At 39.2% G+C, this 22,103-nt stretch overlaps 1 protein-coding gene across 1 annotated transcript in view; it reads left to right on the top strand.

The window, feature by feature from the left end:
• PSMA8 (proteasome 20S subunit alpha 8) overlaps positions 1 to 6,219 on the top strand; it is a 41,712-nt gene extending 35,493 nt beyond the window's left edge. The window contains exons 5-7 of the mRNA XM_028098405.1: positions 2,359 to 2,478; positions 2,601 to 2,663; positions 6,127 to 6,219. Of these exons, the coding sequence (XP_027954206.1) occupies positions 2,359 to 2,478; positions 2,601 to 2,663; positions 6,127 to 6,219 (276 nt within the window). The remainder of the gene's footprint in view (positions 1 to 2,358; positions 2,479 to 2,600; positions 2,664 to 6,126) is intronic.
• Positions 6,220 to 22,103: the final 15,884 nt, after the last annotated feature.

Below are 22,103 nucleotides of genomic sequence, written 5' to 3'. Positions count from 1 at the left end.
ATTTGAGAGAGAGAGAGCACGAGCCGGGGGTAGGGGCAGAGGGAGAGGGAGTAGCGGCAGGGAGTCCTGTGCTATCCCAGGACCCTGAGGTCATGACCTGAGCCAAAGGCAGACACTTAACAGATTGAGCCACCCAGGTGCCCCATCAATTTTTGTTCTGTATATCTTTAAGATATACAAAGATTTATCTGTGAGGTATTGTTTTTGGCTTCTAACAACAGAGATGTGATGATTCTTAACACATAATAATTTATTTTTCTCATATAATGAGAAGTTTGAAGGTAGAGAGTTGCTGTTATTTGTCTCTTTTATTATCTTAGTCTTTGCCCATGCTCTCAAAGTGGCTGCTAGATCTCCAGCCAACCTGTCTGCATTCCAGGCAGCAAAGGTTTCTACAAGTTCTACCCATTTATGTCCACCTGTATATTCCTATTGGTAACTAAGGCTAGGAAATGACACTTTTCAGCAGGCACATTGCCTAGAGTTCTATCAGAAAGGAAGAATGGATATTGGGGTTGGCTGCCAATAATCTTTGCCATAGAGAATTATCATTAATCATTACAGGCAGGCAGGAAAAAAACATCGCAAAACTTAAAGAGTCTGTTCAAGTGGGCTGGGGTGGGTGATGGATTTGGAGGAAGGATGGGTGATATAAGCGTGGCAAGAAGATTTTAGGAAACCAGCCAAGTAGGTAAGAATTAAAGAATTTTTATATCACCAATTAGAAGAATTAGACAGTAAAGTCACCAGGAATTTATAAGGTAACCTTCTAAGGGCTCAGTGGGATTTTTGGATAAACCCCTACCTTATATTCTTCCTCTCTGGGCAACAACTAGTTACCCCCAAAAAACTAGTAACAATACTTCAAAGTCATACCAGTTTGAAGTCTTTACTTTTGATCTTAGTGAAATTTCAAAGCCACAAAATTTAAAGTTTCACAGCTGTTTTTTTTAATCCTCTGAAATATAAAGGAATAGAGAAAGTTCTATGAAGTAAAAATAATCTTCTGCTAACTAGAACAATATCCTGTCATGCAGTACAAAAGGTATGCCTTCATGCTCACTTCCTAACGTTTCTTTTGCGATCTCTTTCCTATAATCATGATACGAACTATAACCAGTTAGAGCTGAGACATTCCCTCATTCAGTGCCGGGATCCTTGAGTGAGAGGATGGGCCTTTCTCCTGGTTCTTTCCTCTCTCTAAGGTCATCACAACCAAGGGGCATTCAGCAGCATCATGTATAGAGTTCGAGTTCGGAGTGTCAATTCAGACTACTTGGTTTCAAAGCTCAGCTCTTCTACTTACCCCTCTGTGATCTTGGGCAAGATTATTTAAGACACTGGTTCACAAATAGGGGTGATTTTGTACCCCCTAAGAAACATTTGGCACTATCTAGAGACATGTTTGGTTGTCACAACTGGGGCGGGGGATGCTACTAGCATCTAGTGGATAGAGGCCGCTAAACATCCTACAATGCACAGGACGTGCACAAAAATTATTCAGTTCAAAATGTTAATAGTGCTGAGGTTAAGAAGGCTTGTTTTAACCTTTCCAAGCCCCCATTTCTTCATTCATGAGTTGGGGTTTGTAATAGTAACTATTCAATATTTTTGTGATGGCTAAAGGAAATAATCCATGTAAAATGCGTAGCATAGTGCCTGGAACATAAGTGCTCTGTTATATAAGAACTACTGTTATCATCCTCATTATCTTCAGTAATAATTGCCTAGATATCTAGACTGAATTAAAAGAACATGCCGTATACCACCTGTGGCTATGCCGCCGGGGCAATCATTTGCCTCTTTCCTTCATCTGATGAAAATGTCTAAAGAACAAAGAAAAATGGGGAACAGAACAGAAGAATCTTTTCTCGCTTATAGAATCAAAGATAATGAATCAATAATTAGGTGACCACTTTCTTCTAAGTTCTAAGAAAATGACGCACACAGTCCTGTTCATGCAAACAGCTTTCTTCTCCAGGTTGATGTCCTTTTTACCCTTTTTTCTTTCTTCCTTTGGTACTATATTGCAAAGTCCTACCTCCTTTCCTCTCTACTTCTTTTGAATTTCAACCCTTTCAGTCTTTCCTGGTTATCAAGGACTTGGGAGCCATTAAAGTAGTAGAAGGCATTGACCAGGATGAGGCTTTGGTATTTTTGAAGATAAGTCACGCCACCATTATGGGTTATTCACATAGTAACAAAATGAGCTGCTGAAATGTTTGCTAAGTTTTCAAAACTACAATTTTTATTTAGTAATTATACTAAGAAATACCTCAGTAAACTCTAAACTTCACTGAGTAACCATAAATTCATTCATATTGCAACGATATTAATAATTGTCTTTTATTTTTCAAGGCAAATGCAATAGGCCGAAGTGCTAAAACTGTCCGAGAATTTCTAGAAAAGAATTACACAGATGATGCTATAGCAAATGACAGTGAGGCTATCAAATTAGCAATAAGAGCTTTGCTAGAAGTAAGTGATCTAATAAAGCATAATCAGAAGAACACGGGGAGAGAGGATTTGTTCTTATCTATTTCCTTACTAAAAATAAAATTTGCTGAAATAATTTTAATATTGTGCTTGTTCTACATTAGGTTGTCCAATCTGGTGGAAAAAACATTGAACTTGCTATAATAAGAAGAAACCAGCCTTTGAAAGTAAGTCATTAACCAAAGAGGAAAAAACATCCATAATATTATTTGACAACAGTTGAATCTTGTCAAAATGTTCACACCTGTGAATCTTCATTAAAAGCCTGAAACCCCCATTGCGTCCACTGACATTATGATGACATCTGTTTTGTTTCTGTAGGCTAATGTTCACTAATTTCTGTGTGCTTATTGCAAGCAGTTACCTATCCCTGGTCCTTTGTGAAGACTTAGAGGAGCTGAGATTTATATGTAGGCTTACCCCATTTAGTATATATTCTTCTAAGTAGGAACCCCTACTGAATCAGTCATATATGGGATTAGTATAATATATTATTTATGGAGATTTATTTCCGAGCCCCACATACAAGCGTACCTTGGAGATATTGAGGATTCAGTTCCAACCACCGCTATTAAGGCAATATTGCAATAAAGCAAGTCAAATGAATTTTTAGGTTTCCCACTGCATATAAAATTTATGTTTATGCTATACTGTAGTCTCTTAAGTGTGAAATATGTCTAAAAAAACAATGTACATATCTTAATTTAAAAATACAGTGCTGGGGGCACCTGGGTGGCTCAGTCAGTCGTTAAGCCTCTGCCTTCGGCTCGGGTCATGATCCTGGGGTCCTAGGATCGAGCCCCGCATCGGGCTCCCTACTCCACGGGAAGCCTGCTTCTCCTTCTCCCACTCCCCCTGCTTGTGTTCGCTCTCTCGCTGTGTGTCTCTCTGTTAAATAAATAAATAAAATCTTTTAAAAAATTAAAAATTAAAAAAAAATACAGTGCTGGGACACCTGGGTGGCTCAGTCATTAAGCGTCTGCCTTTGGCTCAGGTCATGATCCCAGGGTCCTGGGATTGAGCCCCGCATCTGGCTCCCTGCTCCACAGGAAGCCTGCTTCTCCCTCTCCCACTCTCCCTGCTTGTGTTCCCTCTCTCGCTGTGTCTTTCTCTGTCAAATAAATAAAATCTTTAAAATAAATAAATAAATAGATAAATAAATAAAAATACAGTGCTAAAAAATGCTAGCCAGCATTTGAGCGGTGAGTCATAATTACTGATCACAGACCACCATAACAAATATAATGAAAAAATTTGAAATATTCCAAGAATTACCAAACTGTGACACAGATACAAAGTAAGCAAATGTTGATGGAAAAACAGTGCCAATATACTTGCTCAACATAGGGTTGCCACAGACGTTCAATTTGTAAAAAGCACAGGGGCGCCTTGCTGGCTGAGTAGGGAGAGCATGCAACTCTTGATGTCGGGGTCGTGAGCTCAAGCCCCATTTTGGGCATAGAGCTTACTTAAAAAAACAACAACAACAACAAAAAACCCCAGCAATTTATTAAAAAATGGAGTATCTGCAAAGCACAATTAAAACAAGGTATTCCTATAGAGAGCATTTCATCTCCCTATCTTTCTACTTCTGAAATCAAGATATGCTTCCAGCCAGTGTCGTTCAGCTATCATGGGTGTAATTATTGGGCCTCCAGGCTTCTGACATAGTATTATCCTTCATTATGTCAAAAAACCTCCACCACTTCTTTGCTTACTGGTTTTTATCTATTTTCTCTACTTCTCACTTAAAAGTGCCTTGAGGGGCACCTGGGTGGCTCAGTCGGTTGAGCGTCTGCCTTCAGCCCAGGTCATGATCTCAGGGTCCTCGGATCAAGCCCCGCATCGGGCTCTCTGCTCAGCGGGGAGTCTGCTTCTCCCTCTCACTCTCCCTCTGTGCTCAGTCTCTCTCTCTCTTGCTATCTCTCAAATAAATAAATAAAAACCTTTAAAAAAAAAAGTCCCTTGAGCCTCTGTAAGATTTAAATTGTAATAGTAGTGTGATAACCTTTCCGTATTTCTTTGTGGCAAGCCTGGCATTTTTCTTTGTGTACCCTTTGTTAGTCATTATGGGTTCAAACTGCTGAACCACAAAATAAATCATCCAGAGTATTGTGATGGAGGATTCATTGGCTAAAGAACATCTGAAATGTGGCTCACTATTGTTCCTCAGGTAGAACTGTACACAGTGCAGTTCACCAGCTCTCTAGCTGAGGGTGTAAAAAGCACTTAAAGCATGGGAAACTCTATGAAAGTATACTAAAAAGGATTATTTTACATACATATTTGTTTTGAAGGAAATATTTCAAGAGGAAATAGTGTTAAAACCAGTGTTAGATGCAGCAGTGGGGTTTTTGTTTTTTGAGTTGTGTTGTTGCACTGTTTTGACACCACATTCCCACCTTTTGTTAGCCAACCAATAGATGGGGGTATGAGGAATAAAAGAAATGGGGAGAGAGGTATAGGTTGTGCCCCCGCACAGGCCCCACAAAAGTAACCATGGTGCTGAGCACAGTGTGTGGAGATGAGAACTGGGCCGTGTTGTCACCCCTGCTCTCAAGGGTCTCAGGACAGACATGCCAACAAGGGCACAAAACCACCAAAGCCAGGGTCACCTCTCCAACTCTAGCACATACATATACACCCACATGGATAGACACACGCAGTCGTGTGATGTGTGGTAGGATGGCACGTGCACTGGCAACAAAGTTAGACTGTCCTCCCACATGCTGTTTCAGGATATGCTGTGTGGCAAATAGGGCATGGCCTTTGGAATTGGATAGACCTGGGTTTAAGTTCAGAGTTAGATAGACCTAAGTTCCAGCAGATTGATATGTTTAATAGTATGACCTTGAGCTAGTTGCTCCCATCTTTAATTTTAAATATAATAAAATTGATTTATACAAAACAAAAGCTATTTTTGCTTTACACTTCGTGAGGGAGTTGTAAACAAAGCAGTGTTAAGTCGTCTTTTCCCTACCTCTTTGGCTATTCTAATGGCTGATAAAATAGGCAAATCCTATCAGAGAATCACATAGTGGGGTGGAGAGGGGGAGTTCAGTAATGAGTTACTTGCTCATGAACAGAATAAGCCTGCATTAAAATATTTTCAGAGTTATATGCAGATAGAGGGTATGTAATGCAATTATAACACTTTGCCCTACTTTTTTAGCACAATGATAGTGGAAGTATAATAGAGCTCAGATTTTGTCCATATTTGTTACAAGTATTTTGCTTATATATATTTCATTATATATTGGAAGATATAAAATTAAAGTTTGTTTAAGATATTTTATTTATTTATTTATTTATTTATTTATTTATTTATTTATTTATTTATTTGACAGAGAGAGACACAGTGAGAGAGGGAACACAAGCAGGGGGAGCGGGAGAGGGAGAAGCAGGCTTCCGGAGGAGCAGGGAGCCCGACGCAGGGCTCAATCCCAGGATCCTGGGATCATGACCTGAGCTGAAGGCAGGCGCTTAACTAAGACTGAGCCACCAAGTCTTAACTTTAAAGTTTAAAGAGAAAATATAAATGTATAAAATATAAGTGGTTCCTTCATATTGGAAATATTCAGAAATTACTGGCATAATTGAAATTTGCTTTTTAAAATATTTTCTTTTCAGATGTTTAGTGCCAGGGAAATTGAATTACAAGTAACTGAAATAGAAAAGGAAAAGGAAGAAGCAGAGAAGAAAAAATCCAAGAAGACTACCTAATTCTTAGGAAGAACATTAAGAGCCTGTAATGTTTTGTTGTACTCCTTAGAATTATTTAGTGAAGTTTTAAAGGAATAAGTTGGTTTGCGGCATTACATTTAGTAGTTAAGTGCTGTTTTGAGAATGCCACATTTGTGGCTGTCTTCAGGCTGCTACATGGACAAACGTATCTTAGTATGAAGATTTTCTTTGAAAAGAAATTTCAGTAATTGTTGAAAGCAATCATAATTCCACATAAGCCTGAGACTATACTTAATAACTTGTCTAATGTGTTACTTTTCTTCATCTGTGTAAATTTAAGAAAATTAATAATTTGTAAAAAAATTTTTAAATAAAATTAGTAATTTGTTGATGTTTGAGTATTGACTGTCAGGTAAAGAGATAGCTATTACAAAATAAACTGAATCTTGAGTTGTACTTCTAAGATGAATGATAAAAACATCCTTGTATTGATGAATTGCCAAAATTTTATCAGAGCCTTCTTCATTTTTAAACATTTATCATATTTATTTTACCTTTGTCATTTTTTCAGTTGCAGTATATTATTTTTTCATGGAACAAATATTAAAGACCTAATCTAAATAGGCAGTTAAAGTATGGTAAGAGCTTATAAGGGCATCCAAATAGGGTACTATATATAGGAAAACAAGGAGAGAAATGAGTACGTAAAATTCTTAGTTTCCATTTTTATTTTATCTTAAGAGTGTCCAGTGTGTTAGGTTTGTCACATGTTCCCTTGGCTGTTCCCTTGGCTTACTATGTGCTTAGCATTGAACTAGGCTTATTGGGAGTAATAAAAGAAATATAAAAAGTGATCCCTGTCCACAGAAAGGGCCCACAAAAAGAATGTGCTTAATCCCTGTAATGAGGTTATATTTTTGAAGACAAAGGATAAATAGGCATCAAAACAAAAGCCTATCTGTCTTACTACTTTAGAGCCTTGGTTTTTTTTTTTTTTCTCTTTTTTTAATGTTCTTTTTGAAAACGAGAAGGAGAGAGGTTGAGTTTTTGCAGAGGAATGAAAAGCTCAGGTAGATAGTAAAGAAAAGAATCAGTTTGGCTAAATAGCTATCATAAGAAGATCTAAGCCATTGGTGGTTGTAGTACTCTGAGGCAAGGGGAAAGTAAAAAGCAGAGTCAGAATTTTAAGAGATACAAAGACCTTAACAAGGCCACCTCACTGGTATTCATCTTGTACCAAATTCCTGTGTCCTGCTGCTGGTGCATTTCACTTCCTCAGACAGAAAGACTGCAGAGCATTTTTTAGGGCAGAGGGACAATCTATGCCACTCTGACTTATGCCCTGACTCCCTGTCTAGTTTCATTGGAACCACGGAATTTTGTGGCTTCCTATATGCTCCTCTTGTTTTGTTTTGTTTTGGTGTACTCTGATTCTTGACTTTGAGTCATACTATACCCTTCCTTTTTAAAACTTAGAATCAAAGACAAATACTTGTTCCCTGTCACTTCCTGGCCCCTCTTAACTTTCCAGAAGCAAAGGTGCATCCCAAGCAGAAGGCCTGTTAAACAAAATTTTATCACTTTTGAAAAAGAACCCCACAACTTTGATAATCAATCATCAGCTCCCACTGAAGGAATCTCTTTCAACACACACACATACCCAACATACAACATAAAGGTCAGGGTGTTCACATTACCCTACTGTCCTGCAGTGAGCCCACTGTGAATCCTTGATGCTCTTGATACAATATTTCACAACAAATATTTGACGAATACTGAGTGTTTTAAGTGGCAGACACTGTTAGATGCTAGGGATATAGTGGTAAAGAGTAGACTCCGATTTGTCCTCATTACCATGTAGTGAAAAGCCAGGTAATTAAACCAAAATAATTATAATTACAATTGGGATTAATGCTGTGCAGCTCTGTGTCCGTTTTCCCTACTAAACTAGAAGTTCTTCAGGAAGGGAGGGCTGGGATTTACCTCTCTTTCTTCTTTTTTTCCATAGCTTGCCCATGGCTAAGACTCAGTACATGCCTGTTGAACTGTGTTAATTTGCAGACTTTGTTGCAAATACCAGACACTGGAGTGGGGAGAGGAATCATCTAATTTCTTACTTAGTGTAGAAGCCAATTTACTCATTTCTTTGTCCCTGGCTGAACATTACAGTAATGGGAAGACATCACATAGTCAATGAATGTATTGTATTGCAGGCAGAACCCCTGAAAGGATTCTAACCCTGGTGAAATAAAAATGGGAGGACTTCAGGAAGAGAGGACTGTGTTAGTATGGCCCTGGGAAGCCTTTTAGAAGGTGCAGTAATTTGAAGTTAAATTCCCCAAACCACTCACGCCCAATTGAACATTCCCTTTGTGCCGGGTACCAGAAATGAACAAGATATGGTCCTTGTATTGAAGAGGTCATAGTGCCAAATAACTGAGCCCATTCTGACAAGTTATATGAATAATGAAAAGTGTATTTCCCTTATAATCTGTGAGTTTGTTTTTTTAAAGATTTTGTCAGAGAGAAAGAGAACACAAGCAGGGGGAGCAGCAGGCAGAGGGACAAGCAGGCGCCCCACTGAGCAGGGAGCCCGACGTGGGACTCAATCCCAGGTCCCCGGGATCATGACCTGAGCCGAAGGCAGACCCTTAACCAACTGAGCCACTCAGGTGTCCCTAATCTGTGAATTTAATATGAAGCATGTTGCTGATGATTCTGGAGTAATTTATTTAAACCTTCCCTAGTAAATGTAGCACACAACCCCAGATCTTTTAAAAAAGGAAATGAAGGGCGCCTGGGTGGCTCAGTTGGTTAAGCAACTGCCTTCGGCTCAGGTCATGATCCCAGGGTCCTGGGATCGAGTCCCATATCAGGCTCCCTGCTCAGCAGGGAGTCTGCTTCTCCCTCTGACCCTCTTCCCTCTCATGCTCTCTATCTCTCATTCTCTCTCTCTCAAATAAATAAATAAAATCTTTAAAAAAATAAAAATAAATAAATCTATAAAAAAAAAAAGGAAATGAGATCGGGGGCACCTGGGTGGCTCAGCTGGTTGAGCGTCTGCCTTTGGCTCGGGTCATGATCCCGGGGTCCTGGGATCGAGCCCCGCACCGGGCTCCCTGCTTGGCGGGAAGCCTGCTTCTCCCTCTCCCACTCCCCCTGCTTGTGTTCCTGCTCTCACAATCTCTCTCTCTCTGTCAAATAAATAAATAAAATCTTAAAAAAAAAAAAAAGGAAATGAGATCTATTTTGTGTGTTAAAAGCAAAAGAAGGTGGTAATATCTCTCATTGTCTCCCACTTTCTTCCTCCGATCTGAGGACAGGACAGTCTATACCTCTGGATGAATTTGGCTATAAATAGATAAAATGTTCAATGACTTCTCTGTACCACTGCTCAGCTCTGTGGATTCCATGCTTCCTAACTGGGGTGGCGGGGGGCGGATAGGGACACATCATCCAAATGGTATGGTTGTAATTCCACCCCTTGTTTTTATTTAACAAGTACTCACATAATACTATATACGAGACACTTTTGAGTTCTTTACAAACATTAACTCATTTAATTCTCTTAACAACTCTCATGAGACACATATAATCGATGTCCATAGTGCTGATGCTTATAGTGCTTTGCCATCACAGCTGTCCATCAAAATGGACACATTTTCCCACATCCCTCCCCCACAAATTCTTCCTGTAACAGGCATGAGGGTCTTGATTGTTTTGGCTCAATTGCTTTATATTACTTTGGAAATTTAAGTATTATTTTGAGCAGGTTTCACTGATCTGCACAATGCAATTTTTTGTTTAATGTAAGGTTTTAACCAAAACATACTCCAACATGTTTGCTATTTAAAATGTCGTTTTTGCTTCTTTTATTGAGAGAAAGTTCCCTGATACACAAGCACTTTGTTTTTTCTGCCTTATATCCTCAAGATGAGATAATCACAAACATTTGATTTTAGGAATCAGCTAAGCAACTTCACTTTACATCACTGGGTTATGGTTAACTAGGCAGTCTGAAAAATCTCCCACTACAGGCATAGAAATGCTGGATGAAATCTAACAAACATCCTTTTAAATGCATAGCTGAGCTCACAAGGGAAATCCCTAGAGGCCAAAATCAGAAAGGGATCTGAAAATCAGAGAAGGCATTTTGATAGATGCTGGTGCTGCCCTGTGTGTACTGGCATAAGGAATAAAAGCACACTAAGAATCAAGCAACAGAGCGCCTAGAAACACATCCACCCTTACCGGGTACTTGGTTTAAGGCAGTATTGCGTATCAGTGTGCAAGGGATAAGTTCTTCAGTAAATGGTGACAGGACAACTAACCAGTTGTCCTGTCCAGTATCCATTTGAAAAGAAAATTGGACCTCTATGTCATTCTATTAAAATCAATTCCAGACTAATTAAAGACCTAAACATAAAAGATAAAACTTTTAGAAGACAATACAGGGAAATATCTCTAAGACCTTGGCGGTATAAGCATAGATTTTCTAAACAACATAAAGTGCTAACACTTAAGGAAAAGATTGATAATTCAGCTACCTGAAAATATAAGCTCCTCTACACCAAAAGATAAAGAAGGTGAAAAGACAGGCCAAAAATGAGAGAAGACATTTGTAATACATACAACTGATAAAAGCTATGTGTCTGGAATTTATAAAGAACTTTTGATTCAAAGGAATGAAAATACAATACATCAGAAAAATGGGTGGAGCCTGCTTAAGATTCTCTTCATCTTCCTCTGCCCGTCCCCACACCCCCTCTCATGCACACACCCTCTCTCTATAAAAAAAAAAATTAAGAGTTTATTTGAGAGAGACAGAGAGGGAGAGAGAGCAGGGGGAGGGGCAGAGGGAGAGAGAGAATCTGAAGCAGACTCCACACCGAGCACAGAGCCAGACATGGGGCTTGATCCCACCACCCTGAGATCATGACCTGAGCCAAAATCAAGAGTCAGCCGCTTAACTGACTGAGCCCCCCAAGCGCCCCTCAATTTTTTTAAAAAAATAACTATGGTGAGACACTATTTTACAGCCATCAGACTGGCAAAAATTAAAAATAACTATATAAAAACAATACTGTATAAAATGCTGGTGAGCATCTGGAGCCACAAGAACTCTTATCTTCTACTGCTATCAGGACTGTAGACTAGGCCAGATACACTGGGCAGCAAGTTAGTGAGATCTAGTAATGTCAAAGAGGCATGTGCCCTTTAGCCAGCAATGCTACTCCAAGGCATACAAGCCTACAGAAATTCTAGCATATGTGCATAAAAATAATCATATGTTGTTTGTGATAGCAACATATATATACATATATATATGAAGAAACCTAATGTTCATCAACAAATGAATGAATAAATTATGATGTATTCATACGGTAGCATACCATACAGCAGGGGAAAAGTCACTATAGCTACATGCATCAATATGGATAGACCTCAAAAACATCACATTGAGCAAAAACGAAAGCCGATTGTGAGAAAAGATACACAACATAATGTTTATAGAAAGCCTCAAGACTTACAAAGCGAAATATAGTGTTTAAAAGATATAACGTTTGAGGTAAAACTGAAGAAAAGCAAGGGAATGGTTGTTGCAAATCTCAGGACAGTGAAGGAGTATGGTCCTTCTGGTGGGGGCCAAATTCTGTTAGGAGAACAAGGCACAGGAACTGGTACCAGCAATTACTTTATCATAACTCCATATAAATTGTCAGTGGTTATTGAGGGGTTATAAAAATGCGCCATCTGATTAAAAGCTACAAGGTGTTTCACTGCGTTTTTAATAGAGGGTTATAAAGGTGCATTGTGTTTTATGTATCATAGAGACAACAGGTGACTAGAATTTTCTTAAAATCTTGATTTCAAAAGGCAGATTATCGGAAACAACAAGAAGAAATAAATGCATGTAACAATTTCCTTGAAAAGATTTTTAAATTATTACTTTTAAGAAATAATACATTCACATAGTGCATAATTTTTTTAATTGTATCATCAAATATTCAATCTCATTTTTGTCCCCCCGTGACTAAGGTCTTCTTGGAGGCAACCATATTATATGTTTCCACTGATGTTTCCAGTATACTTTTTTTTTTAAGATTTTATTTATTTATTTGAGAGAGAGAGAGAGAGCAGGACCACAAGCAGGGGGAGCGGGAGTGGGAGAAGCAGGCTTCCCGCCGAGCAGGGAGCCCGATGCAGGGCTCAATCCCAGGATCCTGGGATCATGACCCGAGTATACTTCTACTGACGTATTATACATATAGAAAAAAATCTCTCTCTTAATGCAAGTGGTACCATACTATATATTGTTCTGTATCTTGCTTTTTTCACTTTATATTTGAGTATTTTCTCATGTGAGGATCATTCTTTCCAATGTACAGATGTCACAATAAATTAACCAACCAGTCTTCTATTGATGAACACGTTCATAGTGTTAAAATGTTCATAGTGTTGCTATTGCAGATGCTACAATGAATAAACTTCTGTTTGTCATTTCACATACGTGGAAGCATATTTACAGGATAAATCACTGGAATTGGAACTGCAGGGTCAAAGATATTCTACACAATTTCACAATTTTATCTTTCTTCTAATAGTGAGTGAGAATCTCCTTTTCTACACCTTCCCATTGTCGTTGTGCTGGCTTTGCATGGCGTCAACTCAGCTAACCCGGAACTGTTTCCCAGAATTCTCTTTCCTTGCTGGTTCCCAGCTTGAGTTGGCCACAAGAGAAATTTAGACAAAATTTGAAAGGCAGAAGGGAAGCAGCTCAGTGTAGGGCACCAAGCATTGTAGCCTCTCACAAAGAATGCTGGTTTCCTGGCTCACTTTGTTAGTGTGGGAAGGCATCCAGGACCATAGCTACTCGAATTCCTCCAGATCCTGCTGATTCTTTCCTCCAGACTTTTGGGGAACTAACTGGGCAAGGCATGCATGCAGCTTCATGGCAAAGGTCGCCAGCTTTTTTTCCTGCAGGTCACAAGCATCACAAGGGTGCAGGTGGTGAAAGATACATGCGGGTACTATTTGTCTTCATGGGTTACAGTTTATACTCACCCTCCCTTCTTCACATCTAATCTTCCTTCCTGACTACCAGGCTGAACGGATCAGAGAGCTTTCAGGCCCAACAAAGAGGCAACAGTCTTGCATAGACTTCTCTTATCAACTCCCACAATTGCATGGGGTCTAATTTATATAGAAAATTGCCAATTCTGTATCATAGTTGTTTTGCTTCTTTAATTGAACCTAAACTGATACAATAGTGCTTCAAACATTTTTGCCAATAAGTAGGTGAAATTGCAATACTTTCTGCATTTTTACTTTAAAAAAATCCCAATATTCTATTTGCATTTTTATTTTGAATGATGTCAAACATCTTTTTTTTAAGATTTTATTTATTTGTTTGTTTGTTTGTTTGACAGAGAGATAGCAAGAGAGGGAACACAAGCAGGGTGTGTGGGAGAGGGAGAAGCAGGCTTCTCGCTGAGCAGGGAGTCCGATGCGGGGCTCGATCCCAGGACCCTGGGATCATGACCCCAGCCAAAGGCAGATGCCTAACGACGAAGCCACCCAGGCACCCCAATGTTGAACATCTTCATGTTCATTTAAAGGCCTTTGAATTTTCCTTCCATTGATTGTTCATATCTGCTGCCTAATTTTTCCAATGGATTTTGAGGTTTTTCTTCCCTTATTCTTTTAGTAACAGCTTTCTATATATTTGGGAAATTACCCTTTTGCTTATGTGTTAGGGCAATGCTGGCTGCTATAATGGATGAATCCACGCAGTAGAAGTTTATTTCTTAATGATAAATCTCATTGCTTGGGGTGCCTGGCTGGCTCAACCTGTAGAGCTTGGGACTCTTGATCTCAAGGTTGTAAGTCTGAGCCCCATGTTGGGTGTAGAGATTACTTAAAAATAAAAATAAAATCTTAAAAAAAATGCCATTGCTGATAGCAACCCTCCAAGCAAAAATCTAGGAATGAAGAGTCTTCCCATTTTTTGGCTTTGCCACCTTCAACATGCCATTTTCTTTTTAAGATTTGTTTGTTTATATAATCTCTAAATCCAACATGGGGCTCAAATTCACAACACTGAGATCAAGAGTCACATGTTCTTCCAACTAAGCTAGCCAAGTGCCCCAAAATGCCATTTTCAAACATTCCCAAGATTTCTGTGTGTTCATCTGCATTAAACTACCAAATAGGGAAAGAGTTTGGGGGATCAATTGTGATTAAAAACAAAACAAACAAACAACAACAAAAAAAGCCAACACTCAGTACACCAGAAATAGAAGGGAACTTCCTCAACATGATGAAGGGCATTTTTGAAGAACCCAAAGCTAACATCATACTCAGTGGTAAAAGTCTGAAAGCTTTCCCCTAAGATCAGGAAAAAGACAAGGATGCCACTTTCACCACTTATATTTAATACAGTATTGCTTATTGGAGTCTTAACCAAAGCAATTAGGCAAGAAGAAAAAAAAAAGGTATAAAAAGCATCCAAATTGGAAAGAAAGAAGTAAAATTATCTCTGCTTGCACATATTTGTTTATTCTAACAGTTTTGGTTTTTTCTTATGGAATCTTTACCAAAAAAATGTTGTAGGATAAAAATATCAACAAACAAATTTCATTGAGTTTTATATACTAAATGTAAACAATCCAGAAAGAAAATTAAGAAATTCCATTTACAATAGCATCAAAAAGAATAAAGTTCTTAGGAATAAATTTAACCAAGAAGGCAAAAGGTTTACACACTGAAAACTATAAAATATTGCTGAAAAAAATTAAAGAAGACACAAATGGAAAGTCACCTGTGTTCATAGATTGGAAGACTTAATATTGCTAAGATGTCAATACTACCCAAAGCTAGCTACAGATTCAATGTGATCTCATGATGTTTTTTGCAGAAATAAAAAAATTCAACCTGATCTGAAAATTAAAGAAAAAGTGCTAATTGTGGTTTCTTATTTCTTCTTATGGAGGACAGTTAACTCCAATAAACTGAACAAGTGTTTCTCATACTTTAACACTTATATGTATGTTATATGTATATACATGTGTTGTGTGTTATATACCCACATGTGTATTACATGTGTGTTGTATATGCGTGTGTTATGTATATGTTGTGTGTGCTGCATATATGTTATGTGCACACACAGGCTCTGATTCAATAGGTCTGGGGTGGAGCCCAAGAGTCTTTTCTGTCACGCTCCCAGGCGATGCCTAGGATGCACTGGCTTCACCTAGGAACTCATTGGGTCGCATCAGCTTAATATTTAGGAAAAGTCTACATGTAGCCTATGCGATCTCCCTCTTCACCAGCCCCCCCCCACAACTCTCTGCTACATCTCTTGCCATTTGGGCCATTGCTGTCCTCCCTCCTTCAGCTGTAGCCATACTGGCCCCTCTGCTGTTCCTCATATACCCTGAGCAGGTTCCTGACTCAGGGCCTTGGCACTAACTGGGTCCTCTGCCTGGATCACTCTACCCCCACCCTATATGGGCATGACCTGCTTCTGTACTTCCACTTGTACAAATGTCACCTTTTTCCAGAGAGGCATTTTCTGACCACCACATATAAAATAGAACATCCATCCCCCAAAACCCAACACATTACTGACTGCCCCTCCCCATTAAAATTCTAAGTTCCACATCAGTTTTATTATTGGTAAATGGCCAGGGCCTATAACAGTGCTGGCCATATCGTATGTACTTAGTAAATACTTAATAAATAGTATAGAGCCATTCATTTAAATTAAAAGTTTAAAATCCCAAGTCAAATGGGGTTCCTGGATGGCTCAGTCAGTTGAGCAACCAACTCTTGGTACACAGGTAAAAGATCCATTCAAAGAGGTCCAATGCAATCAATGGAATTGACTGTAAGAAAGTATAAGTTAATTGATATGATTTTGATTTCCACATTGCAACTGAACTTTAAAAACTGCTATTTGTTAAGTTTGATGCAGCATCAAAGAAGAATGTCTCCAACAACCTGAAAAGGCTATTAAAATACTCTTCCCTTTTCCAACTCCCTATCTGTATGAGGCCAGATTTTCTTCTCTGACTTGAACCAAAATAACATATTGGAGCAAACTAAATGCAAAGTAGATATAAAATCCAGCTGTTTTCTATTAAGCCAGACATTAAAGATATTTGCAAAAATATAAAACAATGTTATACATTCACTGTTTTTTAAAAAATAGTTGTTTTTTTATTTAAAATATTTATACTAATACATGTGCTAGTATCTCTCAGCCACAAATCCACCTTTCTTTGCCCTCTTTTGTAATAATAGAACTCGACTTTGAAAACATTTCTCCTTTGCCATCTGGTGCCATGCTACACTTCGTCAATAGAGGGCACTGAAGTGATACTGCTGAGCCATACAACAGGTAGACACTTGGCTTACAGATTCGGGTACTCCATTATTACTATTACTCAGTGCAGATGAACTCCAGTCACACCCTCAGGCCAGGCTTACCCCACAGTCAGTGGCTTCATAGACCAGCAATGAATGGCCCATTTCCTGTTGCACGTTTCTGCTTCACTGTTAGGCTGTGTGCTCCATGCTCTCTTTAAGGAGGCCTGAATCTCAGCCAAAGGGAAGTCCCTCTTCTGGTTCTTTCAATGTTAACTCTCCCTCAAGCTGGAGGGAGTAAAGGCTTTTTTTGCACCTGCTACTCTTGGATGTCTTAGAGCCCTCTTCTACACACTGTAGCAGTTACTTACCTTCTACCAGCTAACGATTCTTTCTATTAAATTTGCCCTCTTCAAATAACTGGTATGATCTCTGTCCCTTGACTAGACCCTGGCTAACGACATATGAGTCTTTTTTAAATGGACTCATATATCAATAATTTAATTTTCTCACTTTTAATTTCTAACATGGTAAACATTGATAGATATAATCCATATAAGAAAAAGATTTGGGGGGTCCTCAAAAAGTTTTGATAGTGTCAAAGTTTCCAAGATCAAACAGTTGGAAAACTGCTGCTTTATTGCAAGTCTTCTCATAGCTTTTGATATACTAATGCAAATTGCAAATCTGAATTTAAACCCAGATCTAAAATGTGTAAAGCTATAGGAGACAGTATGGTCGACAATTTTTAAGTCTTAAAAACTTGAAAAATAGGGATGGCTGAGTGGTTCAGTTGGTTAAATATCTGCTTTGGGTTCCCGTAGTGATCCCAGGGTCCTGGGATCAAGTCCCACATTGGACTCCTTGCTCAGTGGGGAGCCTGCTTCTCCCTCTGCCTGATGCTGCCCCTGCTTGTGCACTCTCCCTCTCTGACAAATAAATAAATAAAATCTTGGGACACCTGGGTCGCTCAGTCGGCTAAGTGTTTGCCTTTGGCTCAGGTCATGATCTCAGCGTCCTGGGATGGAGTCTCTGCATTGCATTGGGCTCCTTGCTCAGTGGGGAGCCTGCTTCTCCCTCTTCCTCTGCCCCTCCCCCCTGCTTGTGCATGCACTCTCTCTCCCTGACAAATAAATAAATAAAATCTTTAAAAATAAATAAATAAAATCTTTTAAAAAACTTGAAAAATAAACAAAACCAGAGAGGGAGACAAACCATAAGACACTTTTTTTTTCCAAAGATTTTATTTGAGAGAGAGAGAACACAAACAGGGTGTGTGGGGGCGGAGGGAGAGGGACAAGTAGACTCTCTGCTGAGCAGAGAGCCTAACTCAGGGCTTGATCCCAGTGTCCTGAGATGATGACCTGAGCCGAAGGCAGACGGTTAACAGACTGAGCCACCTAGGTACCCCAAGAGACTCTTAATCACAGGAAACAAACTGAGGGTTGCTGGAGGGGAGGGGGTGGGGGGATGGGGGTCACTGGGTGATAGACATTAAGGAGGACATATGATGTAATGAGCACTGGGTGTTATATAAGACTGATGAATCACTGACCTCTACCTCTGAAACTAAAAATAAATTATATGTTAATTAATTGATGTTAAATAAAAATAAACAAAACAAAACTTGAAATACTTTTTTTCTCATACAGAAGGTCCTTTAAAAATAAAAAGAAAGGGGCGCCTGGGTGGCTCAGATGGTTAAGCGTCTGCCTTCGGCTCAGGTCATGATCCCAGAGTCCTGGGATCGAGTCCCGCATCAGGCTCCCTGCTCTGCGGGGAGCCTGCTTCTCCCTCTGCCTCTCTCTCTCTCTCTCTCTGACTCTCATGAATAAATAAATAAAACATTAAAAAAAAATAAAAAATAAAAAGAAAGAAGAGATCACACCTTATCAGCTAACAATGTAATTAAAATGAAATGCAGGGGCTCCTGGGTGGTTCAGTTAGTTGACTGTCCAACTCTTGGTTTCAGCTCAAGTCATGATCTCAGGGTCATGAGATCAGCCCCATATCTGACTCCACTCTGTTGGGCTCTAAGCTCAGGGTGGAATCTGCTGGAGATTCTCTCTTTCCCTCTGCCCCTGCCCCCAACTCATGTGACCACTCTCTCTCTCTCAAATAAATAAATCTTAAAAAATAAAATGATGGGGCACCTGAGTGGCTCAGTTGTTAAGCGTCTGCCTTCGGCTCAGGTCATGATCCCAGGGTCCTGGGATCGAGCCCCACATCGGGCTCCCTGCTCAGCGGGAGGCCTGCTTCTCCCTCTCCCACTCCCCCTGCTTGTGTTCCCTCTCTTGTTGTCTCTCTCTGTCAAATAAATAAATAAAATCTTTTAAAAAAATGAAATGAAATGCATTAACTGGTATTACTTGACAGTACAGGGAAGATATAAGGCAAAACTTGGTAAAACAGAAGATAGAGAAGAGTCTCTGGAAGGAATACCTGGAAACAAAAGAGGTGATGGTAGGTGGGAAGTTTCAGCTCAGTTTTGCCTGGGACCTTGACCTTCTAACTTCCTGCCATTAAACCTCATGATACTGTGTCCCCAAACTGCCGTTTAATTAGCAAAATAACACAGGACCTTTTTTTTTAAGATTTTATTTTTAAGTAGTCTCTTCACCCAATATGGGGCTCAAACCTACAACCCCAAAATCAAGAGCTCATGCTCCACCAACTGAGCCAGCCAGGTGACCGCACAGGCCCTTCTGAAAGGAACATAGAGTCTACTGGGACTGAGGAAAGTAAGGGATATACCAAGAGGATCTACCAAGAGGAAAAGAGAAACACATTGGAGGGTATTTACTTTGGAGAGGGTGGAAGAAGAGTTCCTGGGGAAAAGCTCTTCTACGTCTTTGCTTGGCAAAAGGAGCACAGCATCATAAGAAGACAGGTTTGGGGAAAAGGAGATTGCCAGAAGTGATGCCAACCAGGGATCACATAATGACAGGATTTCTATTCTACCTTTGGGTTTTATTCTTGAGGCATTGCGGAAGGGGAGGGCAGTGATAGTGACGGGGGGCATGCAAAGTTTTTAAATATGGAAGAAACCTCAAATTTTTCCCTTATAGAGGCAAACACGGAACAACTAAACCACCTGAGGAACTACTATATTAAGAAGAAAAGGGGCGCCTGGGCGGCTCAGTCGTTAAGCGTCTGCCTTCGGCTCGGGTCATGATCCCAGGGTCCTGGGATCGAGCCCTGTGTCGGGCTCCCTGCTCGGCGGAGAGCCTGCTTCTCCCTCTCCCACTCCCCCTGCTTGTGTTCCCTCTCTCACTGTCTCTCTCTCTGTCAAATAAATAAATAAAATCTTTAAAAACAAAAAAAGAAGAGGAAGACTAGGAAGCATATCATTGTAATTATTCAGTATTTTTCTGGAGATTATCTCTAATCAATGCAATAGTACCACGAAAATACATGATCTACAAATTCATTCAGTCAACAAACATTTATGAAACAGCTATTATGGGCCGGCCACTGTTCCAGGCTACAGGGCCATAGCAGTGAACAACAGTAAAAGATCCCTGCCTTCATAAAGCATCACTCCAAAAGAGAGACAAGTCTCACTACCTCTCAGCATTTCATCTAGTGAAACACCTTTCTCTTGACTTAACTATTTTGGGTTGTTTTCTCTACCTCTCCAGTCTTTCCTCTTCTCTCCTTCCCTTTATTGGCTTCTTTCTCTGTGCTCCCACTGACTGCTGAGGTTTGAAGTAGGTTCTTCTCTCTTTACTGTACCTCCTGTCCCTTGGTGATAACATCCAGTCCCATTACTTCAAGTACAACGTATACTGTGTCAGGAAGTGCAGGCAGAAAGGTAATTTAACAACTAGCTTGTGTTTCACTTTCAAGTTTCATTTGATCTTTCTTGATCTTGAACTCTCAATTTTTTTCCATCAGAGCTGCTCCATCTCCAATCTTCCCCATCACTGTGAATGAAATCACCATCCAACCAGTTTCTCAAGCTAGAAATGTGAAGAGTCCTTAACACTTCTCAGTCTGGGGCGTCTGGGTGGCTCTGTTGGTTAAGTGTCTGACTCTTGATCTCAGCTCAGGTCTTGATCTTAGGGTCAAGAGTTCAAGCCCCACATGGAGCCTACTTAAAAAAAATGCAACATAATATTTCTCAGTCCCTTGGCTACTTTGTTCAATTTACCACAAAAAATCCATAGATTTTTACCTTCAAATCTGTGCACTGCTAACACCCTATTTCTATAGCCACTATCATCACCCCATTTCAAGCCACCCTTGTCTCTCACATGGCCTACTGCAAGAGCCATCTAATTAGTTTGTTTCTTCTTGTGGCCTCCCCAAGTCCATTCTCTGCCTAATAACTAGAATGATTTTTTAAGAATGTAAGTTACTCAGAAATTCATGGGGATTTATGAAAAGGATATAGGAGATAATTTAAAGGAGATCCTACTGTCCAAATCCGGGATAATCTAAGAATCAAAATAATCATGGTAATAACTGGTCATAGCTGACTAAAAAAGAATGCATAAATTCATACCGATACCTACATAAGTGAAATGGGAAGCTACTTCTGATAATGTAGTAGAAGAAATGAAAATGAGTTTTAAAACATCACCACTAAAAAACCAAAACCAAAACCAAAACCAAACAAACAAAAAATCACCACTGTGCATCCATTATAGTAATAATTGATTCAGCCAAGATCAAAGTTTGATGAAGAACAAGACATTTGCATAGTCTCAAAGTATGTTCCACAAACTTATTATTCACAAAGACAAAAAACAGTAACTTTACAGTGAGAAACCCCAAATATACCAACATAAACAAGCAGTCAAATTTAAGGTAAATAATAAAACTTACAAACTTACATGGGTCTCCTACTGTGATATAAAGAATAGCCTCACTCGTGCACTATTTCTACCAAAATGTTAACCTGAATATGATCAGGAGGAAACAAGAGACAAGCCCAAGCTGAGGACATTCTAAAAAACAAATGGCCCATTCTTTTCCAAAATTGGCATTATCATGAAAAACAAAGAAAGGGAGAGGAACTGTTCTAGATTAAAGGAGACTAAAGAGATAAAACTATATGCAATGAGTGATTCTGGATTGGATCCTGGACTAGAAAAAAAATGTTATCAAGGACATTACTGAGACAGTTGGCAAAAGTGAAAAAGACCTGTTGACTTAAGATCTGTTAACTAAATAATTGTATCAATGTTAAATTTCCTAATGTTGTTCATTGTACTTTGGTAATGTAAGTGCATGTCCTTGTTTTTAGGAAATACACAATGAAGTATTTGAAAGAAGGGGGCAGGACTGCAACTTACTTTTAGGTCGGTCAGAGAAAAAAGTATATATAGAGTCAATTCTCATGATTTATGGTAGTTATGTTCTATTAAGTTACAAAACACTAAATTAGCTAATATTCAACCATGACTGCTAGGGAAAGTACTGGGTTAGGTTCCTGTAAACCTTTGGTCATAACATTTTCTTCTACCCATCAATACATAACCTTGTTTTATGTGTGTTTTTGTTTAAAGACACCTTATTTAAAATATGTTGTTTATTCAGTAACATTGAAT

The sequence above is a fragment of the Eumetopias jubatus genome, unplaced genomic scaffold (genome assembly GCF_037043125.1).
Source record: "Eumetopias jubatus isolate StellerSeaLion01/CBP00866 unplaced genomic scaffold, mEumJub1_p1.0 scaffold_16, whole genome shotgun sequence".
Lineage (NCBI taxonomy): Eukaryota > Metazoa > Chordata > Mammalia > Carnivora > Otariidae > Eumetopias > Eumetopias jubatus.
This window is presented reverse-complemented; position numbering and strand designations above follow the sequence as displayed.